The sequence below is a fragment of the Lynx rufus genome, unplaced genomic scaffold (assembly GCF_022079265.1).
Source record: "Lynx rufus isolate CCGP_SWC_20201006 ecotype Redwood Valley unplaced genomic scaffold, mLynRuf1.p SCAF_7, whole genome shotgun sequence".
Classification (NCBI taxonomy): Eukaryota; Metazoa; Chordata; class Mammalia; order Carnivora; family Felidae; genus Lynx; species Lynx rufus.
Window position 1 is genome coordinate 90,156,976 of NW_025814889.1, and position 19,909 is coordinate 90,176,884.

General features: G+C 43.0%; 1 protein-coding gene across 2 annotated transcripts in view; it reads left to right on the top strand.

Annotated features, from left to right (window-relative positions):
- The window catches only part of TBC1D30 (TBC1 domain family member 30), a 39,121-nt gene extending 28,499 nt beyond the window's left edge, over window positions 1–10,622 (top strand). The window contains exons 9-12 of one of the 2 annotated variants that reach the window (XM_047066928.1): window positions 2,297–2,409; window positions 3,912–4,051; window positions 6,400–6,606; window positions 9,812–10,622. In XM_047066928.1, the coding sequence (XP_046922884.1) occupies window positions 2,297–2,409; window positions 3,912–4,051; window positions 6,400–6,606; window positions 9,812–10,584 (1,233 nt within the window). In that variant the 3' untranslated portion in view covers window positions 10,585–10,622. The remainder of the gene's footprint in view (window positions 1–2,296; window positions 2,410–3,911; window positions 4,052–6,399; window positions 6,607–9,811) is intronic. The other variant, XM_047066929.1, reaches the window with a different exon arrangement.
- Window positions 10,623–19,909: the final 9,287 nt, after the last annotated feature.

Genomic DNA, 19,909 nt, shown 5'->3' on the forward strand with positions numbered 1-19,909 from the left:
TGGGCTTTTTCCTTCTGTAAATCATATCACTTTTTTTTTTTTTTTTTAAGTAGCAAGGGCTGTTTTTAAAAAATTGGTGGTGTCTGAAAAAGACATTGGGAGAATGCCAGTGAAATAGCGGGTGTGGATTTCAGTGAGACTTTGGACAAAATCTCTCATGACTTCCTTGAGGGCAATAGAGAGAAAAATCAGGTGCTGTTGTTAGAAGGGTTTGTAGGTGCTTGGGACAACCTACCTCAAAGTGTATATCAGTAATTATTGTTACCTGGGGGGAGCTCTCATGTGCTGTGAGGCAGGATCAGCCCTTGGAACGTTCACTTTTTTCCATCAGTGATGACATGGAAATTACAAGGATGTGGATGCTTGTCCGATAGAAGGATAATGTTTGCTTAATTAGCGCTGTCAAAAATTGAAACCGTCTGCCCTGCAAAATAGTGTGTGCCCACCATTGGAAGGGTTTCAGTGCTGCCTTTGTGACCATCTGTTGGAGAGTCTCTAGAGGGAACTTCTGCTTGGGAAGGTGGCTGAACTAAATTATGTTTACATTCCATTCTAACCCGAAGATTCTATTAGTGTACCATATTTGGCTCTAAAGTGACTAGTAAAATTTTGTAAATTTCTGATTTACATTGTAAATCTCTGATTTACAACGTTGGAAACCAGAGCTTCTCAGGTACCCCGAGGACTATAGTGATGTGTGGTGTATATTCATGGCATAAACTTGCCTTCAGACGTGAGACCTTCAACTAAGTGAGTGAATATATGTGAAGAGGTGCTATAAACACATTTTTTTTTTTCCAGGAGCACTGATTTGTTCTTTGAAGGATTAACTAAAAGTAAAGGATAGAGGAAGATAGACCAAAAAATAGAAAATGAAAGCACCAATGCAGCCAGGTTTTTGTTTTTGTTTTTGTTTTTTTTGTCAGATGTCTGAAGCTGAGTGGCTCTTGAAGGAGCTTGCTAGGAGCCCAAGCCAATTACTCTGGGGCAGGACGTACTTCCCATACTGTTCTTACCAGCTTCCTTCATGAGGCTGGACAAGGGAATATTTTAATGATTTTTTATAAAACTGACAAAAATAAAACACAAGTGAATCTTCACCTGGTCACCCTACTAATTGTCTTCAATGAGACATCTTCATTCATAAGGAAATTTGAAATTCCTATCATTAATAATTTCATCTTAAAAAAATTTTTTTTAATGTTTATTTATTTTTGAGATAGAGCGTAAGCAGGGGAGGGAAAGAGGGAGAGGGAGACACAGAATCTGAAGCAGGCTCCAGGCTCTGAGCTGTCAGCACAGAGCCTGACATGGGGCTCAAACCCACGGACTGCAAGATCATGACCTGAGCTGAAGTTGGATGCTTACTGACTGAGCCACCCAGGTGCCCCAATAATTTCATCTTTTAAACTTGAAGCCCAATGGTATGGGTTTCTATTTTTAAATTATTAAGGTGTAGTTGACATAGTAGTTTTAGGTGAAGGGTTTCCTGGGAGAAGTGAAACTTAGGGTGATTAATATACATTTTCTGGAGAATAAGTACTTGAAGGATTGAAGGAAAGCATTTGGAACAATTAAGCTTTAATAAAATTAAGAGAGCAAACGTGATTACTTTCCTCCTGCTGGTAGAATGATATATAATTTTGAAATTCTGGAGGAAGCACAGGTGCTTTTCCCATTTTTATTTATAGATTTTTTAACAGCCTATGCTTTACACCCTGTCACTTTTTTTCTTTCTCTCTTTTCTTTTTTTGTTTTTAAATAACAGCTAACAATTTTCACCTCGAACTCATTCACAGACATTTGAAAAGGTGGTATCTTTGGAGAAAGCTTGCGGCTGATCACACGATCACCCACTAGATTTAATGTTGTCCAGATGACGTTGAATGTCTATAATATAAAGTCATCAAGCAAAGCTTTGAAAAACAAGCACTGCATATGAGCATCACAAATGGGTTCTTTGTTAAAGAAATAATAGAGAGCTGTGAATTTCTGAGTTAACCCACCTGTCAGTTGAGCCCAGAGGAAGTCAGACTGCCCCCATCTGCCACCCATGTTCACCACTTGGAATACCCAGTCACGGCTGGATTGATTTGAGAAATGAGCATTGTGTTCCTCAGTATTCTTTTGTCTTTCTCTAAAGGGGATAATGAAGTAGAATCTCTCCACCTGCTGTGTGAGAAGCAGAATCTACCTCTTTACACCCAAATCATAGAACTTTAATATCTTTCCAGGATTGAGAAGAGTTGTTTAAGGCCATCGTTTCAGACTTGACATTTTTGCTTGTGTTTTTCAGACTGTTTATTCTATGGCTCCATTCCCTTTCCCACAGTTGGCAGAGCTGAGGGAAAAATACACCTACAACATTACACCATTCCCAGCCACAGTTAAACCCACCTCAGTTTCTGGGTAAGGTCTTCCCCCCCCCCCCTTGTTGTTTTCATGATGGAAGACTTAATATCTTAATGTGTTGGTGTAACTTCATATTTGTTAAGCCCCAGATATATCTATTCAAAGTAGTTTGGTACTTAAAATCTGAATGTTTCTTTCCCAAAGGTTTTGATTTAAATTCAAGACAGAGATTTTTAAAACCGTACTTTCCAAAGAAGATTGGAACATAAACTGAAGGAATATTTAGAGACCCCACAACTTATTTAAAAATGTCAAATATTAAAAATTTTAATAATTAAAATAGTATAGAACAGGTGCATGAAGAGGCAGATGGCCTAATTTAAAATGAGAAGACAAGAAATTGACAAATATATATTCCTGTATAGGAATTTAGTGTTTGAAAACTTAATGTATCAAATCAATAGTGAAAAGTGTATTTAAATAGAAAAAATGAAATAATAAAACTAGCAGAAGAAAGTGTGGAAGAATGTCTTTAGTTCTTTGGAATTGGAAAGGCCTTAATAATGGACTCAGGAACACAAGGGAAAAAGTTAAGTAGTTTAAAAATAATTTTCTGCATGACTAAAAACAGAACAAAACAAAACCTTCATAAGCGGGCGCAAACATATTTTCTGAAAAAATATTTGTAATTGCAGTCTCTCGTGTATAAAGTTCCTAGAAATCAGTAAGAAAATGGCTGCCCAACTGAGACACGATGAAAGGATGGGGATTGGTAGTTTATGTTTAAAGGCAGCATCGGTTGTATGAAGAGAAATGCAGCCTAGAACTAGATTGAGACTATGTTTTTATCTGTCAGATTGACACAAATTCAGAAGGTGGATGTGCACTCTGTTGGTGACGCTGTAGGGGGACACTCTTGCACAGTGCAGGTGTAGCACATTGCTGCAAGATTTGTGGCGGGCAATTTGGCAGAGTTTCCCCAGATTACTAGTGCACATATCCTTTGACCCAGCAATTCTACCTTTATGACTTATCCCACAGATGCATTTGTACACCTGCAAAGCACAGTCTGTATAAGGTTATTTATGGCAACATTGCTTATAACGGTATAAGATTGGAAACCACTCAGGTGTGTATTGTCAGTGGCCTGGTTCCATTACATGGGCTACATGCATACAATACAGTGCAGCTGTACAAAAAGGATGAGAAAGCTCTGTGTGTGAACGTGGAGAAAGTTTTAGGTACATAGAAGCAAGGTGCAGAAGAATGTATACAGTATGCTAATAATTATGCAAAAGGAAGAGAAAAATAAGACTATAGTTATCTTTGCTTATCTATGCAATAAAGAAACTGAAGAACGCATAGAAATTAGTAGCAATGGTCACCTTTGGGAATTAAGTAGGGCAAAGGCAGAAGTTGGACAGGGATGGGAGAGAGACTTTTTATGTATGTTATATTCATAGTTATATATAAAAATTAAACCATGTGACTGTATCATTTATTTTTCAAAAACACCACAATTTTCTTTGAATATTTCTTTTTCTTTTATGTTTTCCAAGACGACATGGTAAAGTCAGAGACAGTGATGAAGAGAATGACCCAGACGATGAAGATGCTATCACTAATGCAGTGGGGTGCCTTGGACCTTTCAGCGGGCTCCTGGCACCCGAACTGCAGAAGTACCAAAAGCAAATTAAAGGTAAAGAGGTTGCTTTCTATTTAGATGATCTCAAAGTGTTGGGTCACTATAGCAAAGGTATTATTATTGTGTCTGATCAGTGACTACTGTTTCCTCACCTGGTTACCACTATTAAAGGTCTTTGTTAAAAGTGTCTTCTGTGCTACTCTATCATGTAGTAGGATCTCTCTGTTATGTGTTACACACATCATACCTATATCTTTTTCTTATGTGTTTTGCCTCCAGTTTATCTGATTCCACTTCGTATGCTCAGTTCCTTAGCCTGGAACCTGGCATATCATAGATGTTTACCACATTCTGTTTGAATTTAATTGATACAGAATGGCTTCTTTTCCACTATAGAAATACCCTCTAAATCTAAAACATCATGGTAGCCTCTCCTTGAATTTGAGTGATTAGAAACTCATTATCTCATAGGACATTCTGCTGGATCCCTCTGCTTAGCCCATGGTTTCTAGTTGAGAAAAGATAATCTCCACCTACCAGCTCTTTTAATAGTTCTTTTGAACAAAAGACAGCAAGTCTACTCCCTCTTTTATTGGATGTCTCTTGAAATCTTTGAGGACATCCATCATGTCCTCCAAATCCTTGTCTATGGTCCAAGACCAAATTTTTCAGAAGGGATGACTTCCAGAACTTTTGATATTCTGTATATTCACCTTTTAATGTCCTGTAGTGTCCCTCTTAAAAAGTGGTGCTCTGAATTGGATGCTATACTACATTTGTTTTTTTCTTGTAGAGAATGGACTTTTTGTGGTCTGGACACCATCGACGTAATGAACTTTTTTTTTAAGTTTTTTTTTTTTTTTTAAATTTTTGAGACACACACACACACACACACACACACACACACCATGAGCAGGGAGGGGGAGAAAAAGAGGGAGACACAGAATTGGAAACAGGCTCCAGGCTCTGAACTGTCATTATAGAGCCCAGCGCAGGCCTTGAACTCCCTGACCATGAGATCATGACCTAAGGCAGAAGTCAGACGCCCAACCGACTGAGCCACCCAGGTGCCACAATTCTTGTCAGGTTTAACTAAGTTCAGATTAGCAGGACCCCTTTTAATTTTCTTCTCCTTTTTTTTTTTTTTTAAATGTTTGTTTATTTTTAAGAGACAGAGAGAGAGCATACGCAAGCAGGGAGGGTGCAGAGAGAGAGGGAGACACAGAATCCAAAGCAGGCTCCAGGCTCTGAGCTGTCAGCACAGAGCCCAATGCGGGGCTCCAACTCATGAACTGTGAGATCATGACCTGAGCCAAAGTCGCACACTTAACCGATTGAGCCACCCAGGCGCCCCTTAATTTTCTTCTCCTTAAAAATGTGTTTTCCATAAAAAAGGAAGTAAATTTGTCTGATGTTTAAGCTTTACCTGAATAACAGTTTCAGCAGATGCTATGATAGTTGAAATCCTCACTAATTATTTTTTTAAAAGCGGTTCCCAGGCCGTTTTACATACTGTGCTAGAAAAGCCTATGTAGTGTGTCTGCCCTCACACAGTGCTTATTTCTACTTCTCAGATGTAATCTCAATTTTATTTAAGGGACAAATCTGCTAGTTGTAGGTGTCACAGGAGCAGAAACCACATCAGACAAAACACACATAGGCAGGAAATGTGTATTAAATGAATAAAAACATTTCTAGTGATGCAGTGATTCAAAGTTTTGATATGTTTTTTTAAATGTTTATTTATTTGAGAGAGAGAGAGAGACAGAGCGTGAGCAGGGGAGGGGCAGAGAGAGAGGCACACAGAATCCAAAGCAGGCTCCAGGCTCTGAGCTGTCAGCACAGAGCCCGATGCAGGGCTCAAATTCACAAGCCATGAGATCATCACCTCAGTCGAAGTCAGATGCTTAACTGACTGAGCCACCCAGATGCCCCGAAGTCTTGATAATTTTATAGAATGTGTTGCTATTTTTAACTTAGGAAAAACTCACTTTTAATGATGGTCTAAACTCTACGAACAGTCAATTCCTTATAAATCCTCATGCAGTTATATGCAAATCTGTCAACTGACTTTAGACACCTGGAGTTATATTTTCCTAAGGGAATTTTAGAAAAAGGCAGTGATATTTATGTGGAAACAGTTGTTCTTATGTCTACAGAATGAGCAAAGTGCTAATAAAATCAAACAGTGAACCCACACAGCTCATTTCAGACCCACAGTTAGCCTAATCAGAAAATGCGGAAATATTTTCAGGACCAAATGAAAACCAGTACAACAAACTGGAGCATGCATTTTTTTTTTTTTTTTGTGTGGTTAGAATTCCCTGGAAGTTAAGATACCACACTGGGGCACAGTGTAATCTTTCTCCTCCATGTCCGTGTCTCTCTCCTCTGGAGTGTAGAACCAAATGAAGAGCAGAGTCTGCGGTCTAATAACATTGCAGAGCTGAGTCCAGGAGCGATCAACTCTTGTCGAAGTGAGTACCATGCAGCTTTCAACAGTATGATGATGGAGCGCATGACCACAGATATCAACGCGCTGAAGCGGCAGTATTCTCGGATTAAGAAGAAGCAGCAACAGCAGGTTCATCAGGTGTATATCCGGGCAGGTAATGTGATTCTTTGTTTGAATCAATTTCCCCTCTGTGTCTTGTGAAGGAAGGAACCATACTCCTAGGATCGCCTCGGTATTGCAACCCTGTAGCTCAGTATCTGCAAACACTGCTGGCATGAGGAAATGACCTATTTAGTATCCCCTTTTTTTATTTTATTAGGCTCTACAGAAGAAAAAGACCATGGGTCCCTTTTAGGTACCAAGAACCAGGCACTTGATGGTATTAAACACGTCTGTACTACATGTGCTTGTGGAGAGGGGTTTACAAATGATGAAACTGTTGCAAACGCCATGCAGTCCTTGGACTTGAGACATTTTTGAGCTCTTGCTTCCTAAATTTTAGGCATTTGAAAATGGAATCTATTAATCTGTGCACTAGTAAATTAAGCTATCCACTGGTCATTTAGGTAGTAATATAACAGAAGCTGTCATCAGAGAAAAAGGAAAAAACCATTCCTGTGCCTCACCGATGGGTTAGCGGGGTCTTTCTTGGGGGTCTGCCGAGAAGAGCAAAATTGGATTGAGGTTGGAAATGCTCTTTTCCAAGGACTGTCCAGCTGCTTTTTTTTTGTTTTCTTTTTAAATTCCACAAATCCCAGGGAACAGTCTGCTTTGTGATTTAATACACGCTGATTTGGGAAGTGGTTTGTCTTGTTCTAAGTGAAATCCTAATGAAAATGATGCCTGTCCTGTGTTAAAATGAAGTTGACTTGGGAGCACGTGACTGATCTTGCACAAAAACTGTACTTACCTTCCACTTACGGGGGAGGAGCAGGTTAACTTCCTGAATATTTTTACTTTGACTTGAATCATTAAGAGGGCATTCACAAAAGAAACAACTCTAGCACTTTAATTTTAAAAACATTGGCTCAAACATATCCTCATTTTTGTCCTTAAAGAAATGAGGCAGGTAAGGATGGATATGCTTCTGTCCTTTTAAAAGATGAGGAAATTGACCCAGGAAAGCTTAGCAGGGTTGTATAGCGATGGTCGGTGGTCAGGCCAGGGCTAGAACCCCATGTTCTGATTCTTTACATAGTCCCTTTTTCACTTGCGCCCTACACATCTGTGGGTGTGATGGTGAACAGTTGTCGGTGGGTATTAAATCGGCCCAGTGTCTTGTGCTGTAGCTAGGGGGTCAGTAAACTGTGTTCCACAGGCCACATCCAGCTAGCTGCCTGTTTTTGTAACTAAAATTTTATTGGAATACAGGCATGCCCCCTTATTTACATATTGCCTATGACTGCTTTTGCACTACAAAAGTCTAAAATATTTACGTATTGTCTATGGCTGCTTTTGTACTACAGAAGTCTAAAATATTTACAGTCAGGAAAAGTTCGCTGACCCTTATCTGGATCATGGTTTGTGTGGTTCCTTTTAGGGAGATTGTTGCTCAAAGACAAAGAGCATTGCTTTTGAAATGTCAGTGTGCATGTAAATCACTTGGGGATCTGTTAAGATGAAGAGTCCGTTTCAGCAGCTTTGAGGTGGGGCTGAGATGATGCATTTCCAACAAGCTCCTGGGTGGTGCCAGTGCTGCTGGGTGGGGATCACGCTTTGAGTAGCTTTTAGAAGTGATGGTATAAGAGGATTAGCAGTGCAGGTGGAGAGGGTGCGCTTGACTTCAGCTTCTGAGATGTGAAGGAAGGTGGTGAGGATGGCGGTTGAGGTACCAGCTTCCCAGGTTAAGGAGGACGGGAAGTTGGGGCCTTTTGGACCCGGTAGCTTCTGTTTTTTGTGGAGAAATCGGAGGAAAAGTTGTTTGCTTTTGGAGGAGTAAGTTGGGGAAGTCAGGTAGGAGCATAGAGAAAGCAATGAAGATTTGGGTAGGTCATCGAACGGAATGGAAGAGGGAAAGAAAAGGGTTGTTCAGTGGCTTTGAGGACCCAACAAAATAGGAAGTTATGAATCTGAAGGGCTTTCAGTCCACATGTCTGTGTGATTTTTTTTTTTTCCCTCCCTTTTTGGAAAAGATAAAAATCCAGGGTTGGGATTTTGCCAGGCATAAAGAGATAGGGGTGTCAAGAATGTGGTTATCGGTGAGGCAGCATCCTGGTGATCAGCCATGCATCTAGCCGGGGGAGGAGTGCAAGTGACTCACACATAGACAAGGGGTTATGGGAAGTTTGAAAGATGAGAGAACCCAAGTCTCTGGTTCAGTACCATGTATAATTATATCGAGAACCTGAGAGCCAGGAGAGCCAAAGAGAAGAATCAGAGACTTAAATATTTTTCAGGTAAGATAGATCTGGGTGATGAAGTTTCGGATGGAATTGGGGAGGCTGAGGAAGTATGAGGATGGGTCAGTCAGAGAAACAGTCATGCAACTGAGGGAGGTAGTAGGATATGGGATGGAGAGGAGACTGTAGTCAACATTTTCAATAAAGACTGGAGTGTGACCCAAGGTACATGACAGCAGTCGAGAAGCGTAGAGGTGAGCTCAGCCAGATGATAGGGATGTCAGGAGGAAGGTTGCTCACACAGAGATGGTAGGGCCTTCTCCCTACTGCTTCTGCCTGCTGTTGTCATCTCTGGGGCCATGTGTGTTTGAGTGTCATCTGAAATAGAGGCTTGGTCGTAGCCACTGGAGGAGGACAACAGGAATACTATCACCAGTGCCCTCCAGGAGAGCACGGCTTTGGTGCTCTCCAGTTTCAATTTGCTTTCAAAGTCCACTGAGGACACAGGAGTGGGATCAGGAATCAAGTAGCAGTGATCTCCCTACATTTTCACCACCTTCTATCACCTCTGTCATTCTGCCTGCTCTCACCTTTATAATATGCAGTGTGTTCTTTTCCTACCCCTCAGAAGCTCACAGCTGATAATCCATATGGTCGTAGTGTTTGGCTTATTTTTAAAACAGTCTTCGAAAGTTTTCTAGGTACAGGACCTCTGAGGTTATTTCTCAGAGACAAAAACTCTCAGTAAGAAACAGTAGAGTGTCTGCACTTTAGTAATGAGGGGCCAGAGTCCGCTTCTTTTTGTATCCTCAGCCTCTCGTCCCCTCCTTTTGGAAGAGGAGGGAACAGGTACTCCAGGCTCTAGGGTTGAATTCAGTTTCTGTTACCTTCAGTCACATGACTCTGCAAAACCTGGCGGATACGTGGGTTGGGATGTGGGGACAACCTCTGTGATTCCTGTTCTGTGATGGATGGTTTCTCTGTGGTCCATTTCACACAACCTTTCAACATTTCTTTCAGATAAAGGGCCAGTGACCAGCATTCTCCCATCTCAGGTAAACAACTCTCCGGTCATAAACCACCTTCTTTTAGGAAAGAAGGTGAAGATGTCAAACAGACCTGCCAAGAATGCGGTCATCCACATCCCTGGCCACACAGGAGGCAGAACGTCTCCTGTCCCTTATGAAGACCTCAAGACGAAGCTCAATTCTCCGTGGCGAACTCACATCCGAGTCCACAAGAAGAACATGACGAGGACCAAGAGTCAGCTGGGCTGCGGGGACACTGTTGGGCTGATAGAAGAGCAGAATGAGGGCTGCAAGACTAAGAGCCCAGGGGTGGCGGAGTTCCCCTCCAGCCGCGCCACGGCAGCTGGAGGAGAAGGTGGCAGCTCGGAAGGCCGTGTGGGGAGGACAATCGATGGGCAGTCTCCGGAGCCAGCGTTTGGGGATGCCGACGCTGACGTGTCTGCGGTCCAGGTGAAGTTAGAAGCCTTGGAACTGAACCGTAGGGATGCTGCTGCCGACCCCGAGCCCAAGGCACACGCCCCCTGCCAACGGCACTTCCCGGAGCTGCCTGATACGCCCGGGGAAACCAAACCTCCCCAGGGCGGCCACCTGAAAGCACCCATCTTTAGCCCTTTCCCCAGCGTCAAACCACTGCGCAAGTCAGCCACTGCCAGGAACTTGGGATTATATGGTCCTACAGAAAGAACCCCAACCGTGCACTTTCCTCACATGAGCAGGGGCTTCAGCAAATCCAGCGGTGGAAACAGTGGCACTAAGAAACGATGATGGCCTTCAGAAGCTTCGACTGTAGATGCGCCTTCCCATGGTGGTAAAAGGGTTCCGGCTGAGGCTCCAAAAGAGTGTTAATTGTCCAGTGAAAATGAATAGATAGGTTCAGAGATGAACACCAGTCTGTAAAGATGGGAAATGGAACTTTTCTAGTGGGAGCCAGGACGGGGATGTTTTCCCACCCACCGCTAACCGATCCAGTGAATTCTTGTGGCAGCATAAATATTGTAGTTTTAAAGCGTGAAGTTTTCCCTATTTTTAATCGTGAGTTGTTTAGAAAAGACTGCGTATTTAGACTGTTAACCCCTCTTCCTTCTTCCTGTTCTGAGGGCTGTCAGGGTCCCTGCGACAACACTCCTCCAAACCTTCTGGTTCTCTGGGCGTTAGCGATACTCAAGCATGCACACACTAGCTCGCTAGAACAGAAACTGTACAAAGGAAGTAGGTTTCTTAGTTACAAAAAACATCCCGATTTCCCTCTTCCTGCCCCACTGGGGGAATGTTTGTGTGTGTGCGTTTTTCTTCAGTAGTTTCTCTCAGCCAGTCTGAAGATTGTTTTTTCATTCTAGAGCTAAAGTGCAGGAGAAAAATGTAGATAGCCTTAGTTTCTCTTTCTGCCTGCAAAATGAAGAAAACCCTTTATCTGTTGAAATTTAGGTTAAGCCACCAATTTGAAGATCTTATCCAGAGAACACACATGGGATATGCATTAAGCAATCGCTCTGAACGGCTTGCTGATTCTGCTAAGCTTTCCCCAAGGTTCATTTTTTTCCCCTCTAAGAAGAATTATGGTCCTCAGTGTTGGGATGACTTGGTGGGCTCTCCATGGAGCGTGTCCCGTGTTGTCCGCCGTGCAGCTCACTTACCTACCAGCTCTTCATGGCAGATGCAGCGATGCTCGATCGTGGCTCGAGCCGTGTTCACGGCTGCTGCTCGGAAGCCAGAAACACAGCACCTGCAATTCTGTTACTTGAATTTTGTGCTTTTTTGATTGGAGCACTTTGTTGAGTACTTTTGTTACTTGAACACTGCCTTTCTTTGGAGAAGGCATTAGTGCTTTCTAGCTCTCTCTTACCCACTTCTCTCCCGGTCCCAGCGGGTCAGAGACAGCACCTGTTATCTCCACTATGCAGATGGGAACTCTGAGCCACACGGAGGTGAAGTAGCATTACAGGCAGATACTCAAGGTGAATACTCCCAGTATTCCCTGTGACTTGGTCACATCTCCTCTGGCGCGATAGGCAGATTTACTGCTCTTTGTACACAGATGCATTGGCTGTATAGGTTCTAAAAGCCAAGACTGGGAGGCCACTCACTGTACTCCCTCTCGACTCAGAGGACCTTTCTCCAGATGGTACAGAGTCCCGTGATGGCATTTCACAAAACCAGCTCTGTTTTTACCCAAAAAGGTAGTTCATTTTAAAAATGCTTCGTGCAGCTGTCATTTGAACAAAGGCTCACTCCTCAGTCCCCTTGTCTTACTGTTATCCGAAGAATAGCCTCAGCATCTTTATCCTCCTCTCTGATAGACCTTGACCATGCCTGCAGGCACATTGTCGATGCACTCAGTGTTCATTTGGGCTAATTGGATTGCCAATTCTGAAACCAAAGCTATAATTTTTAGAGAGGGCTTCTACTGTGAGAGGTATTAACTTTCATAATAAAATAGAGAATGTGGTAATGTGGGCTTTTTTTTGAGTAGAAGACACAAGAATGACATACAGTGAGAAAAGCCATGTTATCCCTTTTGTGGTATTTTTACCCCCAAAGGCACTGAAGGTGGAAAATATGACTACTGAGTTATTGCGGTGTTGGTCTTGAATTCTGTGCCACCTGAGGTTGGCATGCAGCTTCTTAAAAAGCAGCCACGCCCACCACCTCTGTCTTGGGAAGGGAGGAGGTGGGATGTTGGGCTTACCTCGCGTCCCGCCGCGGGGATGAGACCCGCTGCATTTTTCAAAGTTAGGCAAATGACACGATTTTCTTCCATCTGCTAAAACTTTACAGATAATGATTCCACCTTATATTCTTTTCTCCTCCCCCACCCCAATGAGTCAGAACAGACTCATCCCTTTGAGGGATGTCTGACTGGAATGGAGGAGTAGTCTCTCTTCTCTTGAGTCAGCCCGGCGCTCCCTGAGGATCTGGGTCCAGGGAGGTGGATGCTGGGGCGGAGCCGCTTACCACAGTCCTTGGGATGGCGCTGTTGTGTCTACGTGTCTTAGTGTTGGTGACACAGGCCCCACCAGTTTCCCTCTGATGGTCTTTCTGGGAGAGGGACGGACGAGACGGGCGCATGCTTTGGAAGAAGTATTTTAGCCCAAATGGAAGAATGAATAACTGAAAGGATCATAGTCCTCGGAGGTCAAAATGACCTTGTCAGGATTTTAAAAACCGAAGGATTTCTGTCGAAGCACTCTCTGTACCAATAACATGCATGCATTGTACCGTGTAATCGCAATGTGAATCGGTCAACTTTGGAGACTTGCCTACGTTAGGAAATAGAGAAATCTGCAGTAGCCTTCACCACACAGCATGTACAAAGACCAGTATGGACTCGTTCTCCTCCCTACGTATTGGACACTGTACTCAAGCACCAGAAGTACTTACCAAGTAGCGGTTTCTCGATTTCTAGATCTGTCTGGCCCCTGTCAGCACTTGTGCGGGGAGTCCCCTCCTTCCAGTGCTTCTGCACCTCAATACTCTTACAAAAGCCTCCAGATGGTTTAAACCTAGTTTGTAATGTTTGACCTATGGGCTGTCACTTTTTGAAACATTGTATTCCTTTTTCTTTTTTCTTTTTTGTCTCTGTTGTTCTGAAGAACTGTACTGATTACAAAGACATGCGCATAAAGATTCTTGTTGTTGTAGCTGTTGTGCCATTTTCTGAGTGCATGCGTAGAATACCGTTGTGACACTGACAGTCTCCTTCCCCTTCCGCTTCAACTTTTTCCCCTCCTTGGTCACGGAACTGGGGAAACAGCCCAGTAAGCTCCATCTCCCCCAATCTAATCACTGGGCTGCAGGGTGGCCCGTGACCTCTTGAGAACTTGGCAGAGGAGCGGGTTCCTAGGTATGAGTGAGTAGAGAGTTTACTTAAGAACGTGTGTGTGAATGTACGTGTGTGTATAAAATTAGCCATTATGTTTGTCATTTTCCTTTGTTTCAATAAAATAGGACACCAGGAACGTAACTCAGCTTCCTGGTCTCATGGGTGGGATGTGAATGGACAGCTGTGGTCACAGGCACTGCTTCAGCCTGCTCCCTTCAAGTCTCCCTTTACTCTTTCTGAGCCACTGTCTTTGCTGCCTCCAGCAATCATTTGAGGCAACGTTTAAAATACATTACTTTTTCGGGGTGCCTGGGTGGCTCAGTTGGTTGAGCGTCTGACTCCGGCTCAGGTCATGATCTCACAGTTTGTGAGTTCAAGCCCTGTGTTGGGCTCTGTGCTGGCAGCTCGGAGCCTAGAGTCAGCTTCAGATTCTGTGTCTCCTCTCTCTGCCTCTTCCCTGCTTGTGCTCTTTCTCAAATAAACGTTAAAAAATTTTTTAAAAACATATTATTTTTCCTAATGAAAGAAGTAGCATATATTTTAAGAAAATTTGCAAAACCGAGCATAAGGAATCCTCAGTGTTCTGGTATGGGCTTCTCCAGAATGTTCTTGTATGTGTGTGTGCATGTATACGCACACAAAAAGGTATATTTAGCTGTCTTTCCAGTAGACGCTCGTATACAGCGTCATTTTCAGTGACTTTCCTTCACGTGTTCATGCCAGAATTCAGGACTGCTGTCAAACAGTTGGTTCCTGATTGTAGGTAGTATTTGAGAGCGTCTTAATACTTACATCTTTGTGTACAGACTTAAGTACGTTCTCAGGGTACATTCATCGAGGTGGTGTTACTGGATTAGAAAGTATGAACATTTTGGGAGCACCCGGGTGGTGCAGTCAGCTAAGCCTCTGACACTTGATCTCAGCTTAGGTCATGGTCTTATGATTTGTGAGATCGAGTCCCATGTCAGGCTCTGCACTGACAGTGCTAACAAGCCTGCTTGGGATTCTCTCTCTCTCCCTCTCTCTCTCTCTGCCCCTTCCCCATGTTCTCTTTCTCTCAAAATAAATGAACTTTAAAAATAGGAACATTTTTGGGGCGCCTGGGTGGCTTGGTCGGTTAAGCATCCGACTTCGGCTCAGGTCATGATCTCATAATTCATGAGTTCAAGTGTTGGGCTCTGTGCTGACCGCTCAGAGCCTGGAGCCTGTTTCGGATTCTGTGTCTCCCTCTCTCTCTGCCCCTCCCCCGTTCATGCTCTGTCTCTCTCTGTCTCAAAAATAAATAAACGTTAAAAAATTTTTTTTAAATAAAAAAAAATAAAAATAGGAACATTTTTAAGTCATACGTATTGTCAAATTGCCACCATCAAAGGTTGAACTTCTCATTGCAAGCCATGAATAAGAATGCCTGTTTCTCTATGCCCTTGGATGAGGCAGCAGTTTTTTTCTTTTTTTTTTTTCTCTTTTCTTTTTTTCTAGGACCTCCAGTATTGATAGAAGCAGTGATAACGGGGATGCATACCTCATTCCTGGCTTTTGAAGGAACCATTCAGTAAGATGTTTGCTGAGATTTCTGGTAGGTATCTTTTATCAGGTTAAGGAAATTACCTTTTATTCTTTGTTCACTAAGGTTTTAAAAAAAATCAGGTACAGTTGACCCTCAAACAGCAGGAATTTGAACTGTGGAGGTCCACTTATATGAGGATTTGATAAATACAGTGCAGTACTATAAATACATTTTTCTTAGAATTTTCCTAACATTTTCTTTTGTCTGGCTTACTTTATGATAAGAATACAGTGTAATACATATAACATACAAAAATGTGTTAATTAGAGGTTTATATTATTGGTAAAGCTTCTGGCTAACAGGCTGTTAGTAGTTAAGTTTTGGGGGAGTCAAAAGTTATACGTGGATTTTCAACTGTGCTTCTCACCCTCGTGTTGCTCAGTGGTTAATTGTATTGAACTTTGTCAAATGATCTCGCATTGCATACTTTGAGAAGAAACTAGTGTGTTAGATTTGAACTCAAACTTGAGGAAATGACCACTACCAGGTTTCTTCTAAGAGTACTAGATATTTTAGAGTTGGAAGTGATAGCAGTAAAAGTTCTATGTGCAAATTGTCATTGCAGTAAATTTACTAGTAGAAATTTGGAAAGAATATCTGAGAACAGAGGAAATGGTTGGGGTGAACTATGGTTCATCCATAAGATGGAAATGCCCTGATCCATGAGTGTTTCCCCCATTGGAATGGCTGTTATCTATTACATAAGGCAGTTCAGGTGAAAGTCAGCAAAGTGTGGAGTCGTGGGGCCCGTGGGATACAGCCATACATGGGAGGCCCTTGCCGGACGGTAGCTGAAGTAGAACCAGGCAGCTTTTCTTTCACAAAGACAGCCTGCGCTCGATCGCATGGGGACTGAATGGGGACTGGGAGATTGTTGGGGTTGGATCAGCTCCCGAGAGGTTCCCTGTTGGCCAGCTCCTGAACCTGAGTCTGCATCTCTCCTGGAGCTCATCTCAGGTCAGACCTACTGATGACTTGAAAAGTCATGCTCTGTCTCATCTTCTTCACCTCGTCCAGCACACCCACTCCTTATCCGATTGCTCCACTCTGCACCCCAGAGGCCTCAAGAATCCTGGAGTTAAAACAACAACAACAACAAGGAGTTGACTGTTCCTTAATTTTTGTATTCCTGCTACAATTCTAGTTTTCCTTTGGGCAATGCTGATCGTTGGGAAGGAGGTGGATCAATTCCCTTCGGGAACCAACAGGGCTGGGCGGGAGCTAGCCGATACCTCAGCCCAGATGTCTCCCCACCCCTGAGGACTCCACAAATCTGTATTCAACAAACAAACAAACAAACAAACAAACAAACACCCTAGTAAATTTGACACTGAGCTAGATTTGGCAACCACTGTCATTCTATTTTAGCGGTGTCTTAACTAGTCCCCCTCCCTGCTGCCGTAAGTACACAGTTGCCAGTGTGATCCTTCCAAAATGAAAAACTTATCAGGCCATCCCTCCAGTCAAAATCCTATCGTACCCCATTTTCTGGGGGATAAAATCTGAAATCCTTAGTTTAGCATGATCTGGCGCATGGATATTGTTTGAGCTTTTTTCCCTACCTCTTTCCTGTTCGTCACCTTCTACGTCCTGTCATCCCCACAACAACATCTACCATTTGTTTCCATGTGCTAGGAATTGTCCTGGCTCCATTCATATATGTTATCTCGCTTATTCCTTCCAAGAACCCTGTGAAGCATATTATCCGTGTATTACCCAGATGGTGGATATGAGGTGAGCGGTTATGTCCTTGTCCTCGGCCACCTAGCTGATAAATAGCAGAGTCCTGATCCCTCTGACACCAGACTGAGCTCTTTTCTCTGCTGCACCGACAACTTTGCAAACAACTTGACATACCCTGAGAGGTCCTTGCCCTCGCAGCATTCTTGTAACCGTGTATTCACAAACCTCTGCCTAGAGCACCCTGCTTGCTCCAGTCTGTCTGAGAAACACCCACTTGTCCTTTTAATCTTATCCAACACGTTAATGAGGTCAAATCCAATTTGTCACTTTCCAGTTCTTTGATTTTTGTGCAAATTACTTAATAGCTGGGAGCTTTGGTTTCCCCATCTGTACAGTGAGAATAGTAATTTCAACCTCATAAGGTTTCTTGTGGAGTCTCCTGTTTTTGCTGCCTACAATTAACTCTCTCCCTTTGGCAGCAATGCTCTGATTTTGCTTGGGGGGTTGGCCCTCTTCCTTCTGTTGGAGTACTTCCGGGGAGGTTGATGCCCCTGGAGCACAGGGCCACAGCTAAGCCAGTCAGCATTCTCCCTCCTCCATCCCTGGTGTCTGGCCTATGGACATGCACACAGGCAAAGAAAGTCAGTTCCTGGACTCTTGTCTTGAAATCTTGGGGAAGCTGACTTGCTCATTTCTGCTGGGTTTGCACCTGGGTGGAAAATCCCATAAGTTGCTGCTGGGAGTGGTCTTGTAACCACGAGGGCAGAACCTGCTGGAGAAGAGAGTCAACACGGAGCAAGTGGAGCTGAGAAACCACACCCTTTTCATATCAAGTGATCCTTGGATCAGGCCATGCCTGCAACTAAATACGTCTCTCTACGACACTTTGTTAGGTAAGCAGACGTTGGAATGCTAGCCCAGTTTGCGCAGGTTTTCTATTGTTCCTATTAAACGTCTCTTACTTGGAATAGGGATGTTATAAAGATTACAGAGTATAAAGGCAAAGCAGTGGATGTATCACCAGTGAAAAATAGTTAATATTTTTTACTTTATAGTAATTCAAGCCTCTCCTGAGCTGCTTTCTCTTATTTTTGGCTTTGTCCTCCCTATCATAATAATAGATAGTGTGAAGCAGTGATGGAGTCAGGGAGCGTGGTTCTTGTTTATGAAGAGGGCTCTTTCCTCAAGCTCTTGAGTCTTTTTTGGTCTTGTATTTCCTTGTCACAGAAGGAGAGGTGATTTTGAGTATGAAACTATCTTTGGTTAATTTTGCCTACTATTCCAGCACCATCTGCATTCATGACTGAGCCCTGTGGAAAGCAGAGTGACTTGAAAACAAAACACAAAAGAGATATTTTAACCAAATTCCACAACGTTTGGGAGCCCAATCGCATACTTGTGGAACTCCCCTCGCAGAGTGCAATAGAAACAGAAGGCACATTGCCTCTGCCTTCCTTAGGTAGCCATGCCACCTGCTTACGGAGAAGGCTCCAGCATGTCTCAGGTGGTATCTGCTGGGAAGCTGCGGGCTGGATCTGGTCATGGGCCTCATGGGGACCTGTAGTGTTTAGCAGAGCCACGGAAGCACGCGCTGGGACCACACCTATTTGCGAACGTAAGAGGCATCCCCTGAGGATTTCAACATAGCCCAGTGTTAAGGGAATAAGAAGACTTTACAGATGCTGTTTCAAAACATATCTGTGACAGGGCACCTGGGTGGCTCAGTCAGTTGAGTGCCCGCCTCTTGATTTCAGCTCAGGTCGTGATCCCAGGGTCATGAGATCGAGCCCCGTGTCGGCTCCGCATTTAGTATGGAGTCTGCTTAAGATTCTCATTCCCTCCCTGCCTCTCTCCATCCTTCCCTCTCTCTTTCTCTCTCCCTCTTCTCCATCCCCCTCTTTCTCTGCCCCTCTCCCCTACTTGTGTGAGCTCTCTCTTAAATAAAAAGAAACAAACACAAAAAAAAACCCATAATATATCATGAGAATAGTGATTTGAGTCATTGCTGTTACAGAGACCTCTTTTGGACCAGAAAGGTGCTGAGGTCTGGGGAAAATTGGGTTACATATGACTTTTACATAATACCACAAATGTATATATAGCTGAACTTAACAAATAGTGAAAAGCTTAAAGATTTTCATTGCATGTGGAGCTGTGGGCCAGAATTTCTAGTGTGTTTTTCAAGTGTGAAACACATGACAGAGTCATGGAATCCTTAATAAAAGTGTATTCGAATAATGAAATCATTAAATGTTAGATCGAGGGATCCTGTCGCTCAGTAGTTTTCAATGGTTTTTAAGGCAATGTGTTTGCACATGGTAAAAATTCAAACTGTAAAAAAAGCTCTTGGAGAAAACTAGGTCTCTCTCTACACCTTGATCCTTAGCCATCCAGTTTCCCTACCTACAGGAAACCACTATCAGCACTTCCTTGCAGATCCTCCCAGAAGAATTTTGTGCATATTCAAGCATGTTCACACACACATGTGTTTTTGTAAGTAGAAGCAAGATAATAAACTTCTGAATCTTTTTTTTTTCACTTAATGTATCAGGGAGATCGTTTCATAACAGTGCAGGCAGGGTGACCGCATTCTTTTTACTGGGGCATTGGTTCCCGTTTGAGGTCTGTGCACAATGAGTTGATCCTCTTGTCCATTGTCAGGGAATGTTTTGGCTTCCGATTCCATACCTATGGAATATGCATGCCCTTGTGTATATGTTGTTATGTTGCAAATAAGCAGGTTTAGCTACAGGATAAATTCTTAGCTATGGGATTACTCGTCAACAATGTTCATTTTATATTTTGACACATGTGGCTTAATTAGTCTCTGCAGATGTTCTATAAATTCCTCCTCATGTTGCTCAATATCTTATCAAACTTTTTTGTTTTAGTGTTTATTTTTGAGAGAGAGCGAGAGCACGAGCAGAGGAGGGGCAGAGAGAGAGGGAGACAGAATTCAGAGCAGGCTCCGTGTGCAAAGCAGGACATGGGGCTCAAACCCACAAACCATGAAGTCACGA